The sequence below is a fragment of the Candoia aspera genome, chromosome 3 (assembly GCF_035149785.1).
Source record: "Candoia aspera isolate rCanAsp1 chromosome 3, rCanAsp1.hap2, whole genome shotgun sequence".
Taxonomy (NCBI): domain Eukaryota; kingdom Metazoa; phylum Chordata; class Lepidosauria; order Squamata; family Boidae; genus Candoia; species Candoia aspera.
In genome coordinates, this window is record NC_086155.1 from 71,098,337 (window position 1) to 71,120,832 (window position 22,496).

General features: G+C 41.9%; 2 protein-coding genes across 2 annotated transcripts in view; both read right to left on the reverse strand.

Annotated features, from left to right (window-relative positions):
- On the reverse strand, nt 1-1,505 carry INSL5 (insulin like 5). The gene is made up of 2 exons (XM_063299858.1): nt 1,376-1,505; nt 1-401 (listed from the first exon to the last, which is right to left on the reverse strand). The coding sequence occupies exons 1-2, from the start codon at nt 1,503-1,505 to the stop codon at nt 202-204; spliced, it is 330 nt and encodes a 109-aa protein (XP_063155928.1). The 3' UTR covers nt 1-201.
- A 4,327-nt stretch (nt 1,506-5,832) lies between these two features.
- The window catches only part of DNAI4 (dynein axonemal intermediate chain 4), a 30,816-nt gene continuing 14,152 nt past the window's right edge, over nt 5,833-22,496 (reverse strand). Inside the window, exons 7-14 of the mRNA XM_063300144.1 lie at nt 19,198-19,439; nt 13,418-13,504; nt 12,490-12,641; nt 11,492-11,649; nt 9,606-9,721; nt 8,452-8,550; nt 6,506-6,732; nt 5,833-6,081 (exon numbers count right to left, since the gene is read on the reverse strand). Of these exons, the coding sequence (XP_063156214.1) occupies nt 5,910-6,081; nt 6,506-6,732; nt 8,452-8,550; nt 9,606-9,721; nt 11,492-11,649; nt 12,490-12,641; nt 13,418-13,504; nt 19,198-19,439 (1,253 nt within the window). The 3' untranslated portion in view covers nt 5,833-5,909. The remainder of the gene's footprint in view (nt 6,082-6,505; nt 6,733-8,451; nt 8,551-9,605; nt 9,722-11,491; nt 11,650-12,489; nt 12,642-13,417; nt 13,505-19,197; nt 19,440-22,496) is intronic.

Sequence of the window (22,496 nt, forward strand, 5' to 3'; positions counted from 1 at the left end):
AGAAAAGCAGATTGCTTCACATGGCTGATACTTAAGTATTAAAAAATGTTTCCAATTTGTGCAACATCCGAAGCAGAATGGCAGCTAGGAAGGTCTGTAGAGCTGGGAAATACAAAGTGTGACAGAAAAGATTTGAAAATGATGTATTCTAGACAGAACGCGTCTTATTTAGATCAGCTTCCATGGCAGCATCTTACATTTTTAGCATAGTGAACTTACAGAGTTTGCACTGCATCCAACAGTACAGCAAGTGACTGTAAGCTGCAAGAGATCCTCATTTCTTTTGCGTACAGACTTCTGTTGCATGCCTCGGAAATCTTGCTCAGACTCCATGTTGTACTGGATGAATTTGTTGCTTTCAGATTTTGGCTTCTCAATGTAATTTCCACTGGCATCTGTTGAGTGATATTAAATGATAAATATGTGTGCCTTTCTTATTCCATTGCATGAAAATGAGAGACAAGCAGGTTCAAATTTTATCTCCACAAACCTAAAATCTAAACAAGCTATTACCAAATAAAGGCTGATCTGTTCTTTTAATTTTCCTGTACATGCACGGTCTGTATTGTGAACAATTAGAAGATTAACCTGGAAGCTTTAGCCTAAGAATTTATACTGTAACAACTTGCATTGCTTTCAGTAAGCTTTGCTTTCCCAAAAAATATATCCCAGACTGAAGCTGACTTCATTTCAAAAGAATGAAAAAAGATATATTTTCTTCCAAATGCTTTTCCAATCAGAGTAAGAATTACTGTATGTATTCAAAACTGCAGAGATCAAAAGCAATCTGATTTGTGAGCTTTATAATCTTGGTCATGCACCTGATTTCAGTGGAACTTAAGAATGGTTTTCTCATTTATATCATGAACCTCATTCATTCCTCATATATCTCTGAACAGACACCTTTAAAATTTTGAATTTAGGGCACAGTGACAGGTAACTGCAAAAATCTGCAATTCTATCTATGCACTTAAAACAATATAATCCCAACAGCTATCATTAAGAAATAACATGTCCAAATCTGGAAAGTGATTAAACTGTACTATGCTGTTCACAGTATTATCTAGCACATTTCAAATCCTGCACAGCTTGAGGCATAGAGACTTGAAAGGGTACTGCCAGCTCTTGTCCATTTAAGAACCTCTGCTGGTGCATCTACCATCAAAATAAGGCAGGTGATGACTGAGGATAAGGTTTTCTCCACAATAGTCACTGTTTTATAAGTCTTAATTTTATTATCTTTATTATATAACTCATCTTTAAAATATTTATATTAAACCATGGCACAATAAAATAAAAATGGTAAATATACTGTAATGACCAATTGCATGCCAAAACTATGAATATTTGGGCAATTTATAATTAATATGCTTACCTATGAGCCCTTCTGAGAAAGGCTCATCCAGTTGTCTTCTCCACCGTGATCCTCCACAAGCAAAGACAACAGCTCGGACAAATTCTCTCCCACAGAGTTTAACCAGAGTTGTTTCAGAATGTATGGCCATGAGGACACAGAGGAAAAGCAACCCTGCTAGTACCGCCTTCATTTTGTAGGTAAAACACCTGGTAGCAATCTGAGCAGGAAAGAAGTAGAGGGCCACTGGAGATTGATGCCAAGACCCTGTGCCAATTTATATGCATCTGGGCTGCTGATGGAATGACGTGGACGGAACTAGTAAAATGTTTTTGTAACAGCTTTAAGTGCTTTAGGTTATGCACTTGGGTTGTTCTCAGATAGTTACCAAGGTTTCAGTATATCACTATATTGGCCAAGAATAGCAACACACACAGTTGTCCAGAACGTTTATAGAATTCTCCCACCTTAGATCATTATTACAAATGTGCACTTCATCCCCACATCCCAAAGTGTTACTTGTGAAATTTAACTAATTGCAAGTTACTGTGGCTGCTATAATTTTTAAGTAGTGGATTAACTTAACTAGTAAGTACATTCCAGGTTGCTTTGGAACACTTGGCAGAATTCTTGGATTCCCTAAATTTTTTCAATCTTGCTATAATCATATATGTGCTGGTCCAGCTACTGTTCTTTTTTTTTTTTTAATGGTTGTATTTATATTTTGAACAGATTTTGGAAACCATCAATGAGTAATTTTGGAATGGGAGATTATAATTTTATATTTTGATTTTGCTTTTCTATTCGTTTCTAGTGCACTCTATTATATAACCTATTTTAAGATAACAGTGTCAGTTTCTGCTACTGTGGATTTCACCTGGCAAGGATGAAGTAGGAGACTCCAGAGAGTTGAAACCGAGAGGAAAAGCCTTTGGATCTTAAAAGTTTCTTGCTTCAGCTTGCATGTGTAAGCAAAACTCAAGTAACTGAGCACACTTCTTCGCAATTGCTGAAAGCAATAAAGTTGATCATGATAGTAAAAGAATTAACTCTTGTCAGCACTCATAGATGTCCACAGCTAGCCACAATCATAGAAAAATGGCATACGTGATAACATAACTCAAACCCCACCATGTATACTTGCATCCTGATGTCCACATAAAGTATGTTAGTCACAGACCTTGCATTGGGACGTCACGATAAGTATTTTGTCACCTGCCCCCACATGCCAATATCAGTACTAATACAATCATCTGCGATTGCCTGATCCTTGAAAAGTGAGTTCAGCTTGCTAACTTTCGTCTTTTCCAAGGACTCTGTCTCCATCATTAGAAATAAAATAAATAGACACAAGGCCAACGCTGTTGTGAGGCTAGTAGTTCTAAGAACAGTAGGATACCATGCTAGGAGAGCCATTTACAGCTGATTTCCAGTCTACCTGCAATAAATTATGCAAGATGCAATATTGGATCAGGAACAGCAGAACAATTCCCAAGTACAACCACAGAAATCGCTGCTAAGCGCAGCATCAGGGAACACAGGTGATCTTCAGTTACGTTATTTTGAATATAGCTTTAAAGAAAAAACAAAGCAGCTCCCAAAATTGCAGGTTGGAGTGCAACCCAAGCTACTTTTTGCCCCTTTGGAAAAAAATAGCACCTGTATCTTACAGCTCAGAGAAGCTTGTATCATTAAGAAAAGGACCCTGTCAGTATGCAAATGAATGTCCTCTTCATTTTTCCTTTGACAAATTCTGATCTGGGTTGCTTGATCAATTTTAACTGTAGTTTTTTACACACTGAATTGTTTGGGTATGGAAATTTTTTTAGAATTTGTTAGGTGGTGCTTTTTTATTTTTATGATGATAATGGTTTTGTAGGTCAGAGGTTGGCACATAGCACTCACTTTTTATGAGACCTCTGCCATCTCAAACCCTTGAGAATGTCTACTAAAAGTTAATTTAAGATTACCTTTGGACTAGGAAGAAAGTGGCTTGCTCCAAAATCCCTTGAAGAGTAGCCAGGCTATAAATATTTTAAATGAATAGATTTCTTTCTAATTTAAGCTGAGGTTAGTTGCTCATCTATTTATGCTTTGAAATACCTAATAGCTATAATATAAAGAAAATTATTGATTCCTTACATCACGCATATTCTCCAGCTTCAAGAAATAAAGTGTTGACTACTGTTAACTTTGACGTAGGATGCCATTAACCTTGATGATATTTTGCAGGTTACAAAAGCATTAAAAATACTCAGTTCTTTAGTAGAACCAACAAATAAAAACAATCTGTATCTGCTCATTAAAAGAAAGAACACATCCTTTTGTCACTTTCAGGAGGATAATGATTAACATTCTGTTCACTCTAATGGATGCCATCTTTAGAAACATAACAGGAAACAGTTTGTCACATAATTTCTTCATAAAAATGTGCAAACTGCACCTAGAGATAGGTGTTAATGGCTTCTGACCAGTTTACAATTTGATCTGTTTAAACATTCAGCATTTGTTGCTATGCTTAGGAAGCCAACTTGATGAGTCAATCATTTAAAAATTATAATATTCATGTGTGACAGCTCTCCAGCTTATATAGGATTTAATTCAATAAAGTAGAACCCTAATTTAAACAACAAAGAGTATCTTGCATTGTATGTGCTTGCATGCTTGTGTTTGTTTGTGCAGGTAGACCTCAGTTAATGACCATTTGTTCAGTGACTGTTCGAAGTTATGATGGTGCTGAACACAGAGACTTATGGCCAGTCCTCGAATTGTGGCTGCTGCAATGTCTGCATGGTCACATGATCGAGATTTGGGTGATTGGTGACCAGCTTGCAATTATGACAGTTGTGGTGTCCTGTGATCTCATTTGTGACCTTCACTTCCAGCTTCCAACAAGCAGAGTCAATGGGGAAGCTGGCAGGAGTTGCAAATGGTGTTCATGTGACATCACACCTAACAACTGCAGCTGGAACTGTTGGAACTGTCGCATGATGTCAGGCTTTATGACCATGTTAGCAACGTTTAGCGACAGAGTTCCTGGTCCTAATTACAGTTGTTAACCGAGGACTACCTGTAATCAATTATTAGTACTTTCCATAAAAACATTTAGGACCTTTTTAAAACATTCACAACAGATTGGTTTCCATATATAATACACACACAAACACACACACAGACATATATGCACAGAAGCACATACATATTTAATAATTACGGTTTTCTGTGATGCACTATTAAATGCCACATTATTGACATCACCTCCACTTTTATTGAATACTTCTGTAAAAAAAGCTACTGTGAACTGGCTAGATTAGAGCCGATCATATCATGCAAAATATCCACCTGAAAAACAAATAAACACATACATAGGCGTAAAACAAAAATATTGAAAAGCATTTTTTTAAAATAAACTAGGAAGAGTCTATGCACTAAGCTGACTATATTCTGAAAAGTCTTAAAGAAAATTAGCGTTTAATACCATAAATGGGAATATCCAGTATTTACGGTATGTACTAGTCTTTCTCTATTTCTGTTCTATCCAAAACCACCTTTTGATTGCCAACAATAAAATATTACCTATTTGAAAATGTGGATCCAGAGATGCAAAGCCCAAACCTAAAAACTACTAGTATGAGAGAGCTTAGAATGAAATTTATCATAAATCATATACTTGCAGGCCATTTCAAATGTTACACAGGTATTCCAATTATATCATCATTTAGGGCCAGCACTAATACTTTCAGGCTATAATTCTGTACATAGTGCTTAAACTTTTTTTTCGTATTCCCCATTTCGTAAACAAATTGAAAATACTATATGAAATAGAACTTCCATCTTCTATTTACAATGCATCACAGCTGTCACTCCCAGACTAAAACATCTATTTATGGTGTCACGTGGAACAATGTCACTGAATTCAGCAGCTGAATCTCATTACCTCATACATCACCTTCTGATTTTCTCTTGTTACTGAACTCAAGCAACATTACTCATCCTTATGGTGAAAGGTGAAAGGTCCCCTGTGCAAGCACCCAGTCATTTTCTGACTCTTTGGGGGATGCCGCTTTCGTGACGTTTTCTTGGCAGACTGTAGCAGGGTGGTTTGCCATTGCCTTCCCCAGTCATCACCTTCCCCAGCAAGCTGGGTGCTCATTTTACCGACCTTGGAAGGATGGAAGGCTGAGTCAACCTGAGCCGGCTACCCGAGAATCCAGCTTCCGCTGGGATCAAACTCAGGTCGCAGGGAGAGTTTTAGACTGCAATAGTGCCACCTACCACTCTGCGCCACATGAGGCTGTGAGGTGATCCTATATTGGTGCTTTAATAACTTGTCTACAATTTATAGGCAGAAACAATGCCTTAAGAAAAAACCTGTTTTGCTCTTCTTGGATGGTTCTATCCCACTGCTTTAGCATCCACAGCAGATACAGTCCTGACTGAAGGATGATTTAGTTATAGGCCAACATTGCAACCACAAGCTCAGCTCAAAATAATAAATTACTACCAAGAAACAGGAGGCTTAGTTGCTTATACCAGGCTCAGGCACACTAACTTTTCAGGCAGCATAACATACCTTCTTTCTGTCCGAGACAGTCATATTTCTCAGTGCATAAACAGTGACTAGTCCATCACTGTCCCCAATCAGAAGGCAATCTGCATTTTTAGCAAAAAGTACAGTTGTGAATTTCAAATTGCCAGTAGCAGGATTCACAATCAGGGGATCCAACCTATAAATAGTACAAGATGTGCAATTGGAACTGGAGAGTTGTTTGGAAAATTCCATTGCAAGGCATTATTTATCTGATTATTGTTTAGTATTATTTGCTTATTGTTTCCTCAAAATAATTCCAATGTATTATTTTAATTATGTTACATTTTATCCAATTGCCTTGCAAAGTGGCTCATGTTAATTAAAACGTGTGGCTCCCTATCTAAAAAGACAGACATACAAGGGAAGGGGGGATGCGGGAAAAAACGATAAGTTCTTCAAGGTCAGAAATATGAATAATATGCTGGATAAATTTATTAATCTTCTGGCAACATAGCTTGTGTAGTCCAATTATAGCCAGAGGACAATAGCAATGCAGTATATGATCTTTTATTCTGTTTAGTGTTGGTCTGAAATCATTTTTAAGAAATTCTGTTACTTACGTGCTCACACTTAGGTCCCAGATTTCTACCCTAGTTTCATTCACTGCTGCGAACACGTAGGCGGAATTGGGCGACCACATTATATCATAAATAACATCGGTAGTGGAACTAAATATCAAAACTGGGCGAACTGAATCCTGGCGCCACAGCATGACAGTCCAGTCTGCAGAACAACTTAAAAACACTTCTGTAATGAAAGGATTCCATGTGATCTTATACACAGGGCCCTTAATGAGAAGTAAGAGAAATGTAGCATTTTAAATGCAAAGCTAGTAAGACTTTGAAATAATCATATTTGGATATATTCATGAATAAGGCAGCAAAGATCAGGAATGGTATAGAAAAATTTATGCAGAAGTATACTGATGCTCTAGCACTGAAGCAAAGCTCAAAAAGATTTTAGAAGATACTGAATTCTGAACAGCATATGCTGAATGGCACACTTTTAACTAGGTTAACTGTATAATCCAGAGGAAATGCTGAATAAAGACATTATTGGGTTCTTTTACATTCTGAGTCCTCATGATACTGTGCAACTTCCAGAGGTCTTGCAAAAGAAGCAGATCAATTTTTGGCTCAGTTGCTGCAGAGAGAGTTTTGTAGCACTCCCTTGAAAGCTGGGGGGTGAGCAGTTTTCCAATAATGGGAACACCCAATCTGCCCCTCCTCATAGCTCGAGGATTTACATAGCCTTTCTTGAAGCCAGTGCATCATAGTGCCCTATCACCAGGGCTGCAACTGGGGGGGGCAAGTGGGGCATGTGCCCCGGGCACCGCGCTAGGGGGGGCGCCAAAATGACAAAATCCTCCCTCACCAACCCATGGCGAGGTGCACGGAATCCATGTTTGCCCCAGGTGACACAGACCCTAGTTGCGGGCCTGACTATCACCATCCATCTGACTTCTAGGAGCAATGAGAGTTGCCTGTGCCACTCCCTATTCTGCCAGTCCAATCACCTTTTTTGTTCCTTACTGCTAAAATAAATGCAGTAAGGAACTTATGATGAGGGGTGCAGGGTGTTGGCTTAGATGACAGTTTTTATGCTCCTCCACTGGTGAGCTAGATGGTCTTTCTATTCTCTACTTCCTTTTCTCCACACCCTTATTGAAGACCTGTGTGGCCATGCAAAATTACTGTAGAAAATAAGTGGTGGGCAGTGGGTGGGTGGGGATGTCCTTGGGTGATAGGCAAGAAACACCATGAGCCAAACGGTGCTTTCCTCAGGTGAGCAACAGAGTTCAAAAACTGTCATTCTGCCAGTACCACTCCTAAGATCCTGCTGGTCGCTGCATGCAAAAAATCCCCTCAGTCTTATTCTACGCAAAAGGGACATAAAATACATTATATGTTTGCAATGTATGTTGCATATGTTACTCTGGTCATTTACAAAGATAAAGGAAAGAAAAAACGAGGGGAAGCTTCGTCAATGCAAAACTGACTACAAAGATACCATTCCTCCCATCTTAGAAACCTCTCGCAAGGTATGAAACAATAGCATCAGCATTTGCCAGTCTAAGCACTTTCTCAAATAGCTGAAATCAGGACTGTATATTTTTGAAGTAATCAGAATGAGGGAGAGATGGCAATATATTCTAGACAAGCCTACAGACAGGTACCAAGAAAGATGATCATGAGCCACAAAGCAGGGGAAGCAAGAGTTCCATCCCACCGGGGGGTGGGGGCAGCTGTCCCTAAGCTCTTCATAACTGCACCACTGCCAGAGAAAACAACAGCTTTGCTCTGGTTTCAGGTAAACTGGTGCAGAATCAGAAAAGAGTTGAGTCACTTCCCAAACTAGCCCACAGCATGAGTTTGGAAGTCTGGAGTTGCTTGTAAACTGCTGTAAAGCCCTCAAATAGAGGTATTTTAAGAGAGAGAGACAGAGAGAACGAGAGCACAAGAGCGCAGTGTGGCTTATTTGATCAGGTTGGTTTAACTTTTCTTACTTTGTGTCCTCTGTAGGTCTCCAGATACTGCTCATTGTAAGAACAAGAGCATTTATGAATATAACCTTCTTCAGTTCCTGCCATGTAGATATTAGTGTCCTGAAACAAAACCAAATTACTTTGACATTTTTTATTTTATTCAGCTTGGATGCCTTTTTGAGAATCTTTAATGCAGGAAGGTTGCTTTTCTCCCTTCCAGATAATATTTGAAATTATTAAGCTATAATATAGAGGAATTTTCAAAGGTCCAAGCCAGTGATCTGACCAACAGCATAATCAAATGTTTTACTAAAAGAATACAGAACAACCACCACATTTACAAAGGCAAAAAGGGTGGATGTCAACTCAGAAGGATGGCAGAGAATGGGGACAAACCTACCACTGTTTCCAGCACTCTTCTGGACGTCAGGATAGTATAACAAAACCAGAGTATTGCATGAGTGACAATTAGTAGCTTTCCACTCTGAACACCATCAGTCTAATCTACTCTGGCTTTGGGAGCCACATTTGAAAACCAGTATTTTCAGCCTCAGACTTATAACAATCATGCCATACTTTATTTCTCCCCCAAGAAAGAGATGCTCTCGTTTCATGAAATACTATTTCTTCACATATGTGTTATATTCCATGCCCTGTAAAGAGATCCGTGTGTCTCCCAGTATTCACTTCTTGGGAAGTTAGCATATGCAAGGGGAAAAAAAATCCTGCATGAAAGTACACCTGGTTTAGATATTTCTTGGATGGGTTAATATCTTGATTTCTTTCTTTTGCTGCTTCTTCTTTGCAATATGTTGAGGAGAATGTGGTGGTGACCAAGGGTAGTACTGCGCTCAATTTTCCCAAAAGCATGGCTGACTGAATTACCCAAGATTTCTGGGCTTTCCATCTGATATCAGGTAATAGTCAGAGAGCTGAAGGTGTTTTACAGCATTGGATAGAGCATGAAGGCTCTGCTGTCTTTGAAAAGATGCCCATTTCTTTGCTTATTTTGGAGATCTAAAAAGCTGTGCCACACTGCTTGTTCTAAACAGTTGATAGGAACAGTCCATTCCTATCAGTGGCTTCACTATTTTGGGCAATATCATTGCTATGACTTACATGAATACTTACAAGATATTTAAGACCAGGTAGTGTGAAATAAGATGTTATAATACCTTTGGATGAAAATCAAAGGCTAGCCCTGGAGCCTGTCGAGATATAAGTGCTTCAGATTTCTTTTCTGTTCCTGTTTTTTTCTTTTCCATTGTGGTTCGCTTTAGCTTCATTAGGTCTGTAATTTAAACAGAACTGCAAACATCAGGCCTGATTATGAGGTATTCAGACTCTTTCTCATATACAAAGGATGCAGGATTATTTGCCCAGAATAAAGGGGAGGAATGTTGTGAGACTAGGCTGAAGCTGCCATTATCTAAAGATGGAGCAGACACATACACAGAGACAAAAGCCAGAAAACTTGTCTAAAAGATCGGTCAGGGAGGTAGACAAGTTGGAAGCAAGTCATTAAGGAAACAAAGGAAAAATGTCACATGAACTAGGCGAAGATAGTTGGGCCTGAGCACATGGAAACCCCCACCTCAATCCCATCAACAGCTACCAGACTTGTAAATTAACAAGGCCAGAGTAGCTGCCAGTCTTGTGAATCAACAAAGCAAGGACTTTGGGGGATAAAAGGGGTCCCAAAGCCCACCCACTCCTGGAGTCATCTTTGGATCCAGATTTGGCAGCTTCCCTCCCTCTAGCTAGTGCCTGGCAGCCTAGTTGGGAGGACGTGGGTAAGTGTGGATGAGCATGTGTGTGCGTGTGTGTGAGAAAGAGCAAATGTACCTTGCAACCAGTAAAGTTTGCTGTTACTTTAAATTCACTGGGTCTCCATGTATTTCAAAGAACTTGTTGTGCCTCAGTGTTTGGTTGGAAGTGATTTGTATGTGTCCCTAATTATTTCCCAGCTGTTGACCAGGGCTGTATGTCTTGTCTGCTCAAGCCACACCTATTTGGAAAACCCAGGTAGAAAGCAAGGGGGGTTGACAAGATCCGAGTGCCTCAACAGGCTGCAAGAGTGTAAGTGAGTGAGCATAAGCCAAACCTGGGAGTGTGTATGTGTGTGTAACAATGTCCCTATCTTTTTTAAACCCACATGCAAAAACATTATTGTGCATCAAATGAACAGGAAAGGAAATTTTAAGTTCCACACCAACTATCTCACCTCACTACATAGTCTCAATCACAAGCACATGTGCTTATGCAATCATTGGGGGGAAAAAAAACTCCCATGCAATGCAACTGCTCCTTATGTATTTCAGGTTACACACACTACAGTTCTAAAATACTACAGCATCCCTTGAGTCCCAACCCAACAAAATTATCCAACAGTTTTCCACAACTTGGTGTCATCCAAATGTGTTGGATTACAACTTCTCAAATTCTCAAGGGTCTCAGTCCAACATTTCTGGAAGGCACAGGTTGGGAAGGCTGATCAATACATCTCTGGAAGCAGATTTCTGAATAGATCGGTTTGGCAGTTTTGTGAGGAAAAAACATGCAAGAAGAGAGAATGATAACATTAGAATATTAACTTTTTTTAGAAACCAGATCTTGTCAATCAGTTGTCAGGAAGAGAAGTGATAATGTAGATTCAGTGCATGGAATGCAGCCAGTGACATTAATCTCAGCTATTCTGTGTGTGCTCAGCCTGATGAAAGTTTTTATGTGAATAAAAACTCATTTTATTTATTTATTTATGTATTTATAATTTCAGTTTTCCTCTCACCAACCTGCCTACTGCAGTCAAAGCAGCTGAAGAAAAAGGTGGAAGAAGAAATTATTTCATTTTTTGCTAATGATAGTACATATGCCTGAGGGTATTTTTGCATAAATGGGAAAAAAAATTTATACACATAATTATAGACATAAAAGTATGTAATTATAATACTATTTTTTTTAAAAAACTAAATAAATCACAGATATAAATCAATCCAAACCACAATCTATAAATGCAACACTTGAATTATTTCAGATATTTGTGTAATGTGAAAATATTTACCTGTGCAGCTTAGTCCTTTCCGAAGAAACCATTTAGTTACTCTGCCATCTGCTGATATGGAGACGAGTATCTCCCCTTTGTCTTCTCCTGTTGTCCCCCTGTCTTGCTCTACCCATCGCAGCTGCCACACAGGCCCTAAATGTTTATCGTGGGATTCGCTGAAACATATTTTCATAAAAACACAACTCCTGGGTTTATACAGCGATTAAAGCATAACACTATAAAAGAAAAAACTGCCGGGGGATATGAAAATGAATGTCAACTTGTGACAGTTATATGACACGTAAGCATAAAACTGAAGTTCAGTGCACATAAGCAATATATCCCTTACTACAAAGAAACTAAAAGAAGATAACATATGATGATGAATATTTTCAGGGTTTAGACTAGATCCCACCATGGCACTTTCCAAATGTGTTAGAGCTGCAACTCCTAAAATTCCCTGACATTGAAGAAGGCTTATTTAAACAAAAGGGTAAGAGGCTTAAACAGTCTGGAAATTCCGTTAAGGATTTAGCCTTAAGACACTTAAAAAGGAGCATGTTTCCCACCCACCTCCAGCACACTCTACTGTAACTACTGTAGATAAAGTGTAATCTATGTTTGTGCATTTGAAAGAAAACAAGACTCCTGGTTTTTTGAGAGGTGCACCAAGGAAGAAATTCATTTAGAATGGAGAGAGAAATCTCTGTTAGTGAATAGCATCAGGTGAAACAGTGGTATCTATCTGGAAATTTGATCCCTTGAAAGAAAACTGACAAAGTAACACTGGACTCATAAAACTGCTTACCATACAGAAAAACAAAATAATATCTGCTAATCTTCTAAATTTTCAAAAGAGCCGCAGCCATACAGACAAGGAATTAAGTATTTTTAAAAAATACTACAAAATTAGGCCTTGGCACTGCTTATAAACCTGCATCTTTTTCAAAACAATTCATTATAACACTAGCATAAACAAGTCTGGGGAAGGGCTTAGAAGACTTAGGATGTCATACCTGGTATCTAGAACTGAAGTTCGATTTCGGGATTGGACATTATAAATCTCTATTGTCCCATTGAACAGTCCAATTGCTAGAAGGTTTGGATTGGCTGTAGAGAAATCAAGTGCAGTTACCCCATAAGCACAGTTGTAGATACGTTCTGGCCACTGAACAGAATGTAAAAATAAAAATAAGTTAGATAAGAGAACAGCCACAAAATTCATAAGTTTTTTTTATCACTTTTAAATTTCTAATTAAGTTTATCCCTGATTTGAGATTGTTGCACATTAAAAATATTGTGTGTGTGTGTGTATCCTCTCTCTCTCTCTCTCTCTCTCTCTCTCTCTATATATATATATATATATATATATATATATATATATATGAAATTATTGATAGCCATAGACCCCAAGAATCATTTTAAGATAGGCTACAATGACAACTGTCTATTTTTTAGGCTGATTATGATATGGCTATTAAATATAAAGCTATAACATCAATACTCAGTGATATGCACATGAATAACAATATTATAAGCCCTAGTAATTAATCTAAGTAACATTTGTTTTGGTTCTTAAAAGTTTATATCCTAATACATTTATAATATAGTATTTTAATAATGTTAATAAGGCACAAAACTTTTAAAATTATGAGACTACTTTTAAATGATAAAGGTAAGGTAGGACTTCTGAGTTAATATGCATTGAATTAGACAGATTCATTAGGCAGGTTGTCAATGAATCATCTGTGATTTTACCCAAAAAAAATTGCTATGGCTTCAAATATATATTGGTCTGGGACTGTAAATAAGTTATTTGATTTTATATTAAGCAAGCATGAAAACTATATTGCTACTAACCCATCATTACTATTTACAATAAAAACAACAACAACAAATTCAATTAAAATTAGAAGGGGCAAATATTTCAAATGTGTCCATTACCATAGGGTTTTTCAGTGACCAGCAGCAAGCCAAGCCTTTCTTCTGCTCTTTAAAACGAAACTGCCCATAACCTACAGCTAAAAGATCCTAAAAGCCAAGAAAATGGATTACTACCAGCCAACAACATATTGAAATTGCCACGACTTTCATTTTGAGCAGTTCAGTGAAGCAAGCAAACATATAATAGAGCAGTTCCCACAATGAGATGCCCTCCAGATGTGTTCAGACTACCGCTTTTAAATTTCCAGTCAGCTTAGCCCAAAACTGGGCATTCTTAGACCTAAGGGGCATCAGGTTGAACAAGCTGTCTTATAGGCACAAAGAAGCATTGACAGTGTCAGGTTTCCCACCAATACATCACAATTCTTCAGACCTTTCATCCCTTATTGAACAGTTGTCTAGATTTGGCAGAAGATTTCCAGACCCAGCTCAGGCACTTAGCATCTTTACTGCAGATAAGAATGAACACAACAGTTCTTTGCCCCCTGCAGTGCAGAGATCAAAGACAGAAAGCCATTCTTCAAGGTTTAAATGTGTCTTTCTCTGCCTGTCCAATTATCAGATACTTGGGGGCTACCTGGTAGCCTTGGGTGGTTGAGATATGTTTACATACAAAGGCCCTCTCCAGCATGAGAACTCCTGCTTCCTGCCTTCCCCAACCCTTATAGGTAGGGCCAGCCAAAATACTTTGCTGCCTTGGGTAGAACTAAAATAATGCTACCAACACTGGCAATTAAAATACACAAGTATCCAAGTTATTCTGATAGTGGGGGAGAAGATCCCAATGTTTTCCTTGCTTTCTAACAATGTAAGTACAATAAAAACTAACTAAAATAAAAACAATACTCCCAATAGCTACCTGACTTCCTGATGCACTAAGGGTAAGTTTAGGTCCATATTTCCAACACTGCTGGTGTTGAAAATTGCTATTATAATCTGTATTTTGTGCTAATGGCATATGCAGTGGTAGTGATGATGATCGTGGAGAAATCTCTGCCAGTGGATGGTAGATGTATTCTAACTACTGACATGATTAAGTTCTGAAAGCAGAAAGCTGGTTTGTAATTAGGCCAGTTCATATCAGGAAAATCTTTATGGTCAACTGAAATACTTTGGCCACATAATGAGAAGACAGGACACCCTGGAGAAGATGCTGATGCTAGGAAGAGTGGAGGGCAAAAGGAAGAGGGGCCGACCAAGGGCAAGGTGGATGGGTGATATTCTAGAGGTGACGGACTCGTCCCTGGGGGAGCTGGGGGTGTTGACGACCGACAGGAAACTCTGGCGTGGGCTGGTCCATGAAGTCACGAAGAGTCGGAAGCAACTGAACGAATAAACAACAAACACCTCCCCCTGGCCAAAAATACATGCCTTAACTCAGGGGAAATGTAGTAAGGGAAGAATGATGCAGAGGGGGATTAAATTTAGGAAATATGGGGAAAAAGAGGAAAATAGGCTAATCAGCAAGCTGAGAAACATATATCTAGGAAGACTATAGAAGAAATGAAGGCATAAGAAAAAGAAGAGAAGGGGTCAGATATTAGACAGTTGGAGAAATATTGAGAAACGGGGCTGTGGAGAAACTCTGGAATTCAAGAGGACGAAGAAGGCAATCCTATATATACTGCTTTAAGAAAAGGTGTAGAGAGACAGAAATAAAGAGAGGCCAGTCAATGTCAGAAAGCAGTGTAAAGTAGGGAATAAGGGCCAATGTAAAGAAGAGAATAAGTGCCAGTACGGAATAAATTTCAGAGTTTTAAATACCATTCAGAGCCATAAACCCAGCCTTCAAAGGGTAGGAATACCAGCTGCTCCATAAGCAGAGCCAAGTAGGCCTAAACAGTGTTTCAGATTCAAAGGCAAAGATTGCTTCAGAGCACGTGGGAACCTGTCATGAGTAAGGATGGCGAGCAGGGGGCTCCCATCCAGACTGTCAAGCGCATGCGTAGCACTGATGAATTGTTCAGCCATTCAAAGAGACACAGATCGGGACCGCCTTAACCCTTGGGGGTTATATGTCTGGGTTTTCCCCACGCTTCTTCAATTTGTTAGGATTCCTGTTAAGTACTAGCAATAAATATTAGAGACCAGTTCCTTGTCTCAGTGTGTTTCCTGGTTGTTAGGACATCAATCCTAACAAACTCCTACTCCCATCGAAAGAGGGAGGAACAAGCAATTAAGGAGATACGTTTAGAAATGTCTTCAGAAAACCAAGAAATGCGGCTCGCCATCCAACAATTGGCAGCAGCCCTGCAACAACACCAACAACAAGTAGATCTCCAGATCAACACATTACAAGCTGCCATGCTACAGCAGTTACAACAACCAGTTCCGATTAACCCACAACCGGCGCCAGCAGCAGCAGCAGCAGCAGCAGCCCCACCAATAGTCTTGAGATCCCAGGGCAGTCTACCAGAGAAATTTGGAGAAGCAGGACAGCTGAGAGCCTTTCTCACACAGTGCACTATGTTCTTCGACAGCAGACCCGCAGAGTTCCCCACAGACAGAACCAGAGTCACCTTCATCCTAGGTCTGCTAAAGGGACCAGCTGCCAAATGGGCTATTCCCATGGTGGAGAACAACGACCCGATTCTCAACGACTACCAGAATTTTTTGGCAGGGTTTCGAGCACACTTTGACGACCCGATCAGAGAAGCCACGGCCAGCCGAGAGATTCGGAAGCTCAAGCAAGGTAACAAGAGGGTGGGAATCTACATTGCTGATTTCAAGTTGTTAGCAGGAGATCTGGACTGGAATGAGAGTGCCTTGAAAGACCAATTCAAACAGGGGCTGGATGAGGAAATTAAGAATGAATTGGTGCGCCAGGGAACACCAGCTAGGCTAGAAGCCCTATATCAGTTATCAGTGGTCATAGATGCCAGGCTAGAGGAGCTTAGGCAGATGCAGCCGGGGAGAAGCAGGACTCTCAGAGCGTTTTCAGGATTTCCAACTCTCCCTGTAGCAGTCGCTCACTCAGCACAAGAGGAGCCAATGCAGATTGGGGCAAGCAGGAGACTGATTTCCGAAGCTGAGAGGCAGAGAAGGAGAGAGAGAGCCCTTTGTTTCTACTGCGGAGCCCAGGGGCACATGGTGAGAGCTTGCCCAGCGAGAGGCCAAGCAGCCTTAGTAAGACCCCCAGGGCAGGCAGCTGAAACAAGACCCATCCCCGCCTCTGTTTCCAACCAGGGAAACTCCGTCGGTCTCCCTCCACAGAGCTCAGCAGGGAGACCATCAATCAATTAAGAAGGGCTCATTCCGAGGATTCCAGACAAGCCTTTTACTACTTACCAGTAATAATCCATGTCAACCCAGAGCACCAGGTCAAGCTAGAGGCCCTCGTGGATTCCGGAGCTTCAACTAATTTTATTGATGCGCAGACCGTACAAGACTGCAACATCCCGACCAGAGAATTACCATGCCCCATAGAAGTGGAGACCATTGACGGCCAGCCCCTCAAGGCAGGGCCGATTAGAAGGCTCACAGAACCAGTGCAACTGACAATGGGAGACCACACTCAGTGGATCCAGCTTTATGTTGCTGCATCGCTTAATACGCCGGTAATTCTAGGCACACCTTGGCTGAGGATACATAACCCCTTGCTGAACTGGACTACAGGAGCAATCTCCTTCCCAGCTGAGGAATGCCAGCACCACAAGATTCAAGCCGCCCCACGCTCTCCAGCAACCAACACAGTCACTGAAGCAGGGGGGGTCCAGTTGCCAGCCAAGTATGCGGATTTTGCAGACGTTTTCAGCGAACAGGAGGCCACAGCACTACCCCCCCATAGGGACTGTGACTGTACCATTGAGTTGATACCAGGAGCCAAGATTCCAGCAAGGAAACAATATCCCATGTCCCCCAAGGAACTAGCCACCTTAAAGGATTACTTGGATTCCAATCTCCAAAAGGGTTTCATCCGACCATCTACTTCCCCAGCGTCTGCTCCTACCTTCTTCGTACCAAAGAAGCCTGACCCGTTGGCACCTGCAACCCAGGAGACACCCATGAGAGTGGTCCACGACTTCAGTTTTTTAAATAAACAAACAAAAAGAGAATCCTATCCTCTGCCCTTAATCTCGGATCTGCTAGATCGCTTACAGAAGGCACGCATTTTTACCAGGTTGGATCTCAGGAGTGCGTACAATCTCATCCGGGTGAAAGAGGGGCACAAATACCTGACTGCCTTTGACACCAGGTTTGGAAAATTTGAGTACCTTGTTATGCCCTTTGGCTTGTCTAATGCAGGAGCCATATTTTCCAGATTTATGAATCACGTTTTTGCTGATTTACTAGATAAGTATATGGTCGTTTATCTAGATGACATATTAATTTTCTCTGAGGATGCCACAACTCACGTAACCCATGTACGTAATGTTTTGCAAAGACTGAGAGAGAACAGGCTGTTCGCCAAGCTAGAGAAGTGTGGCTCTCTACCAAGTTTTTGATCTCTACCAGACCCTCCAAGAAATTGGACTCTAATTGTCGGCCCTTTCACTGTGGTGCAGCAGATAAATCCAGTAGCTTATCGTTTACAGCTCCCACCATCCATGAAGGTCCATCCAGTGTTTCACAGAGCCTTGCTAGCCAAAGACCCTCCCCCAAGTGCCTTGCGATCGCAACTGCCCCCCCCCACCTCCAGTAATTGTGGAGGGAGAGGAAGAGTACGAAGTGGAGGAAATTCTGGACTCTAGGAGGAGGGGAAGGGGCATCCAATATTTCATACACTGGAAAGGGTACCCTGAGGAAGAGCGCACGTGGGAGAATGCCAGAGATGTGCATGCACCAGAACTGGTTCATCGTTTTCATCAGCTTTTCCCTCACAAACCCAAGCCTCGCACTCTACCAGAGATTCCTCTTTTGCCTGAGCAGGCCGAAGAAGCCCAAGCAGAAGAGTTCGTGAGTGTGTATTTCCCCCACCACCACCTGAGGCCTTCACTCCACTTACAGAGGAGGCAGGGGAACCGCAACCCTCCACCTCGGGCTTGCATTTCCCAGGGGGGAGGGGGGATGACCGTGCTAACTCTCTAGATGTTTTCCAGCAGCAGCCACCTGGGCCGGAGGCGTTATCGGACTGGGAGGGCAGCACCGCTTCGTCCTTGGAGGAGTTTTCCTTTGAAGACTTGCCATCCTTGCCCAGTTCCCATGGGACTTTAGAAGCAGATGGCACATCTTATCAAGACTCTGGAGGGGAGGGGGCTGAAATGGAATGTGAATCTGGAGGGGAGGGTGATGTCATGAGTAAGGATGGCGAGCAGGGGGCTCCCATCCAGACTGTCAAGCGCATGCGTAGCACTGATGAATTGTTCAGCCATTCAAAGAGACACAGATCGGGACCGCCTTAACCCTTGGGGGTTATATGTCTGGCTTTTCCCCACGCTTCTTCAGTTTGTTAGGATCCCTGTTAAGTACTAGCAATAAATATTAGAGACCAGTTCCTTGTCTCAGTGTGTTTCCTGGTTGTTAGGACAGAACCTCTCTGTAACACCCAAAGCAGCCGCATCTTTTTCTGGGATTGTACAGCTTCTCTTCACAGTGCCCATGCAATCTCAAGAAAATACACCTTTGATTTAAGGAGCAGCAGACAGATGCTGTGTATGTGCACCTGTGTGCTTTGAAGCACGCTTTTGCCCTCAAATACAAAGCACTACACAGGCTTTGTTAATCTGTTGTTAACCTGTTAAATCAGTTCCTCAACCTCAACTACTTTAAGGTATGTGGACTTCAACTGGCTGGGGAATTCTAAATGTATATCCATCACCAAAAACCTAGTAGTCACTTACAGGGTTTAACTTGTTCCAAGCCATACAGCTCACATTGTTGCCTTTAGTCAAATTGCATCCATAGGACCACAAGGCTTCCATAAACGGTGGTGGCATTTCTTCTTGTCCTTCACCAAAATCTAGCAGCAAGGATGATTTAACTGATGGCTCCTCTTCTGCCTCCTGTTCTTCCTCCTGTTCCTCCTCCTTTTCTGATATATTATCAAATTCAGATTCACTATAATCAGATCTGACCTCTGGCTCTAAGAACACAAGCAAAAACAAAAACAAAACCAAGAAAATGCCAATATCATTACATTCCCAAATAGGTATTGCTTATACTTGCTCAGGTCAGTGTTTAGCCTGACCAGTATCTATATCAATGTTTCTCAACCTTGGCAATTTTAAGATGTGTGGACTTCTTCCAGAACTTTCCGGCCCAACACCATGTCTCCATATGTTGGTTATTTCTGAAATAGCCACATGCCTGCTTCTTCAGATGTCTTAGATTACAATTCCCATCACTCACAAGCTAAGATATATTGGAATTGCAGACCCACAAATTTAAAGATAAATTATTTGGGTTTATTCATACATAAACAGTAATTTCTCAGCTCTTTCGAGTATGAGCTCTAAGACAAAAGGCATGATATGAATGCAATAAATAAACTATAGTATACCATGTACACTTAAAGGGCAGGGCTTGCTGCCAAGATCCTGCTCTCTTCTATGCAACATCTTAGATATTCTGATTTTCTCTTTTTTAAAACATTGAGGTTCCCAGTGCCCACAGATTGGTAGGTACCTGTCATAGTACCTACCATGGTCATATCCCTTCTGAGTTAACAAAATTTAAAAAAAAATTTTTTTTGAAAAACAGGGGCCTAGCATTAAGAAAACATTAAATGCTTTTAATGTTTCTTTATTTCCAGCAAAGCCTCCAAACAGCATGTGGGCCCAAGAACCCTTCTTCAAAAATAAACATGGTGTTTATCTGCAGATCAATAATTTGTTATAAAAGATAACAGGAGAAAAAAATGAATGGAGTGGTAGGAAATGATTCATTCATCTCCCTCTGACTCTCTGAATCTACTAAGCCTCATGGCAGTTTACAATTAGCCATTCAATATTTTTAATGAACAGAACTATAAAGCAGGGAGGAGGGAGGAAGCATTTTTTCTTAAATGTATTACCTGGTGTGTTTGATTGTTTATGTTTTGCTTACTTTATGTGCATGGGTAGGTATGTTTTATCTCTGGGTTTGTATATGCAATTTTGTCTAGATTTTAGCTTTTCTTTTTTAAAAAAAAATTATTAGTGTAGTCCTGTATGTCATTAAGACATGTTTTGGGAAATGTTGCCTCTGTACGCTTCTAGGAGGACTACCAGCTTGCCTTCTGTGAAATGTTTTTATGGCATCAGGGGATCATCCTACCTCTGAGTTTGTATATATGGTTTTGTTTCTGTTTTTTAGTGGAAGTTACTTATCTTTGTACAACATTAGTTCTGTTCCGTGAAATGGGTGTAGAGCAAAAATATGTAAGTTCACAAAACTTATGCTTTATTTATATTTCTAAACAAATTTTCTTTAAGCCTCTTCAGGAAAAATGTTCTTTGTAATTGACCACATCTATCTTGGCAGGCATTTGGAGAAAGGGAAAGCCTTGAGGAGCCCTGATTTAATTCCTCCACTAAAAAAAGGAAATAATGAGGATGCCAATGATGTCTCTTTGAGGTGTAATCCACTATGTCATGACCTCATTGCAAGGCACAAAGAGCCTCACAACGTGGATCATGATCATTAAGGAAAAGGGGAAGGAGATAATTAAAACAGTGCTTAAACCAAGCACCCAAAGCACCCACACCCATGGACTCATATACAGCTGAAAAGAAGGGCTTCAGATAAGCAGCGATAAGCTGCACCTGGTGCCCTGGAGAACACACCGGAACCAAGAGGACAAGGAAAGACACTGAGAAAACACCCACACAGCCATCAAGGAGCCCATCAAGAGGGATTGGGGACAATGAAGGGTGGAGGAGCACGGGACCCTGCAAGAGGGTATAAACAGGGCGCCTCACCACCGCAACCCCGTTCCCATTTTTCATTCTGTCAGCCACCATTCCAATAAACCGGAAATCCTTAATACCTATTAAGTGAGTCCGTGCCTTATTGCGAAGCGAGACTGACCCTGACATAAAAACAGGAACCCACAAAAATTTTTTACCTAGCACCTATCCAACTAGCTTGTGAGGGACCCTGCTAGGTATGAACAACCACTCGGCACCCGGCGGCAAAGCTCCCCTCCCCTCAGGCGGGATGTGGCTAAGGTCCGGGCGGCACAATGCCCAGGTAAGTATGGGATCCAGCTCGGGGGAAGAGGAGTGGGAGGGAACCACCCTGGCGCCCCGGGGCCCGTGGGCCACCGGGGGCGAGACGAGGGGATCCTCTCCAGGTTCGCCCGGCACCCCGGAGGAGACATGAGCTGAACCAACACCCAGGGCGGACAGAGTCGAGGGATCGCCCGGCACCACAGAGGGACCGAGGGAAGGTCCTTCCTCCACGACAACCAGAGGCGAGGGCGAGCGGAGTGGCGAGCGCACCAGCGGGAGTCTGCCGACGGCAGCAAGGCTGGACGCGCTGGAGGAGGGGATGCAGGCGATACGGCTGCTGCTCCAACAGCTGACAGCGGTGCAGGAACCCCGCGGCAGCAGCATCGTGGAGGCGCACCCGGACGAGAGACAGCGGGACGACCTCGCGGGAGGCGGCGGCTAGGGCGGAGACCGGTCCAAGGAGCCCACCCGACGACTGGAGGCGCACCCGGACGAGAGGCGGAGCGGCGACCCAGCGGGCGGCGGTGGCTATGACGGAGCCCGGTCCAAGGAGCCCACCCGACGACTGGAGGCGTACCCGGACGAGAGATGGAGCGGCGACCCAGCGGACAGTGGAGGCTACGGGGGAGCCCGGTTCCGAGAGGCCACCAGAGGGACGATATCCCACCCTCCCACCCTGCCGATGAGACGACCTACTGGCGAGGGGACCCAGCGAGAGACGACAACGACACCACCAGACACCTGGAGCCGATCCGACCCGCACCAGCCCCCACGCAGCACGCTGCAAGGCCCAGATGTGACCTGGAGCCAGGCCAGAATGGCAGCCAAGGACTTTGGCATAAAGTTTGACGGGGACCCCTCGAAACTCTCCTTTTTCCTAACAAATGCGAGGTACTACCTCGAAGAATGGGGTCCCTGTTTCAGGACGGAACAGGGCAAAGTCAATGCCCTCGCCATATAATTAAAAGGACGGGCCGTGGATTGGTACG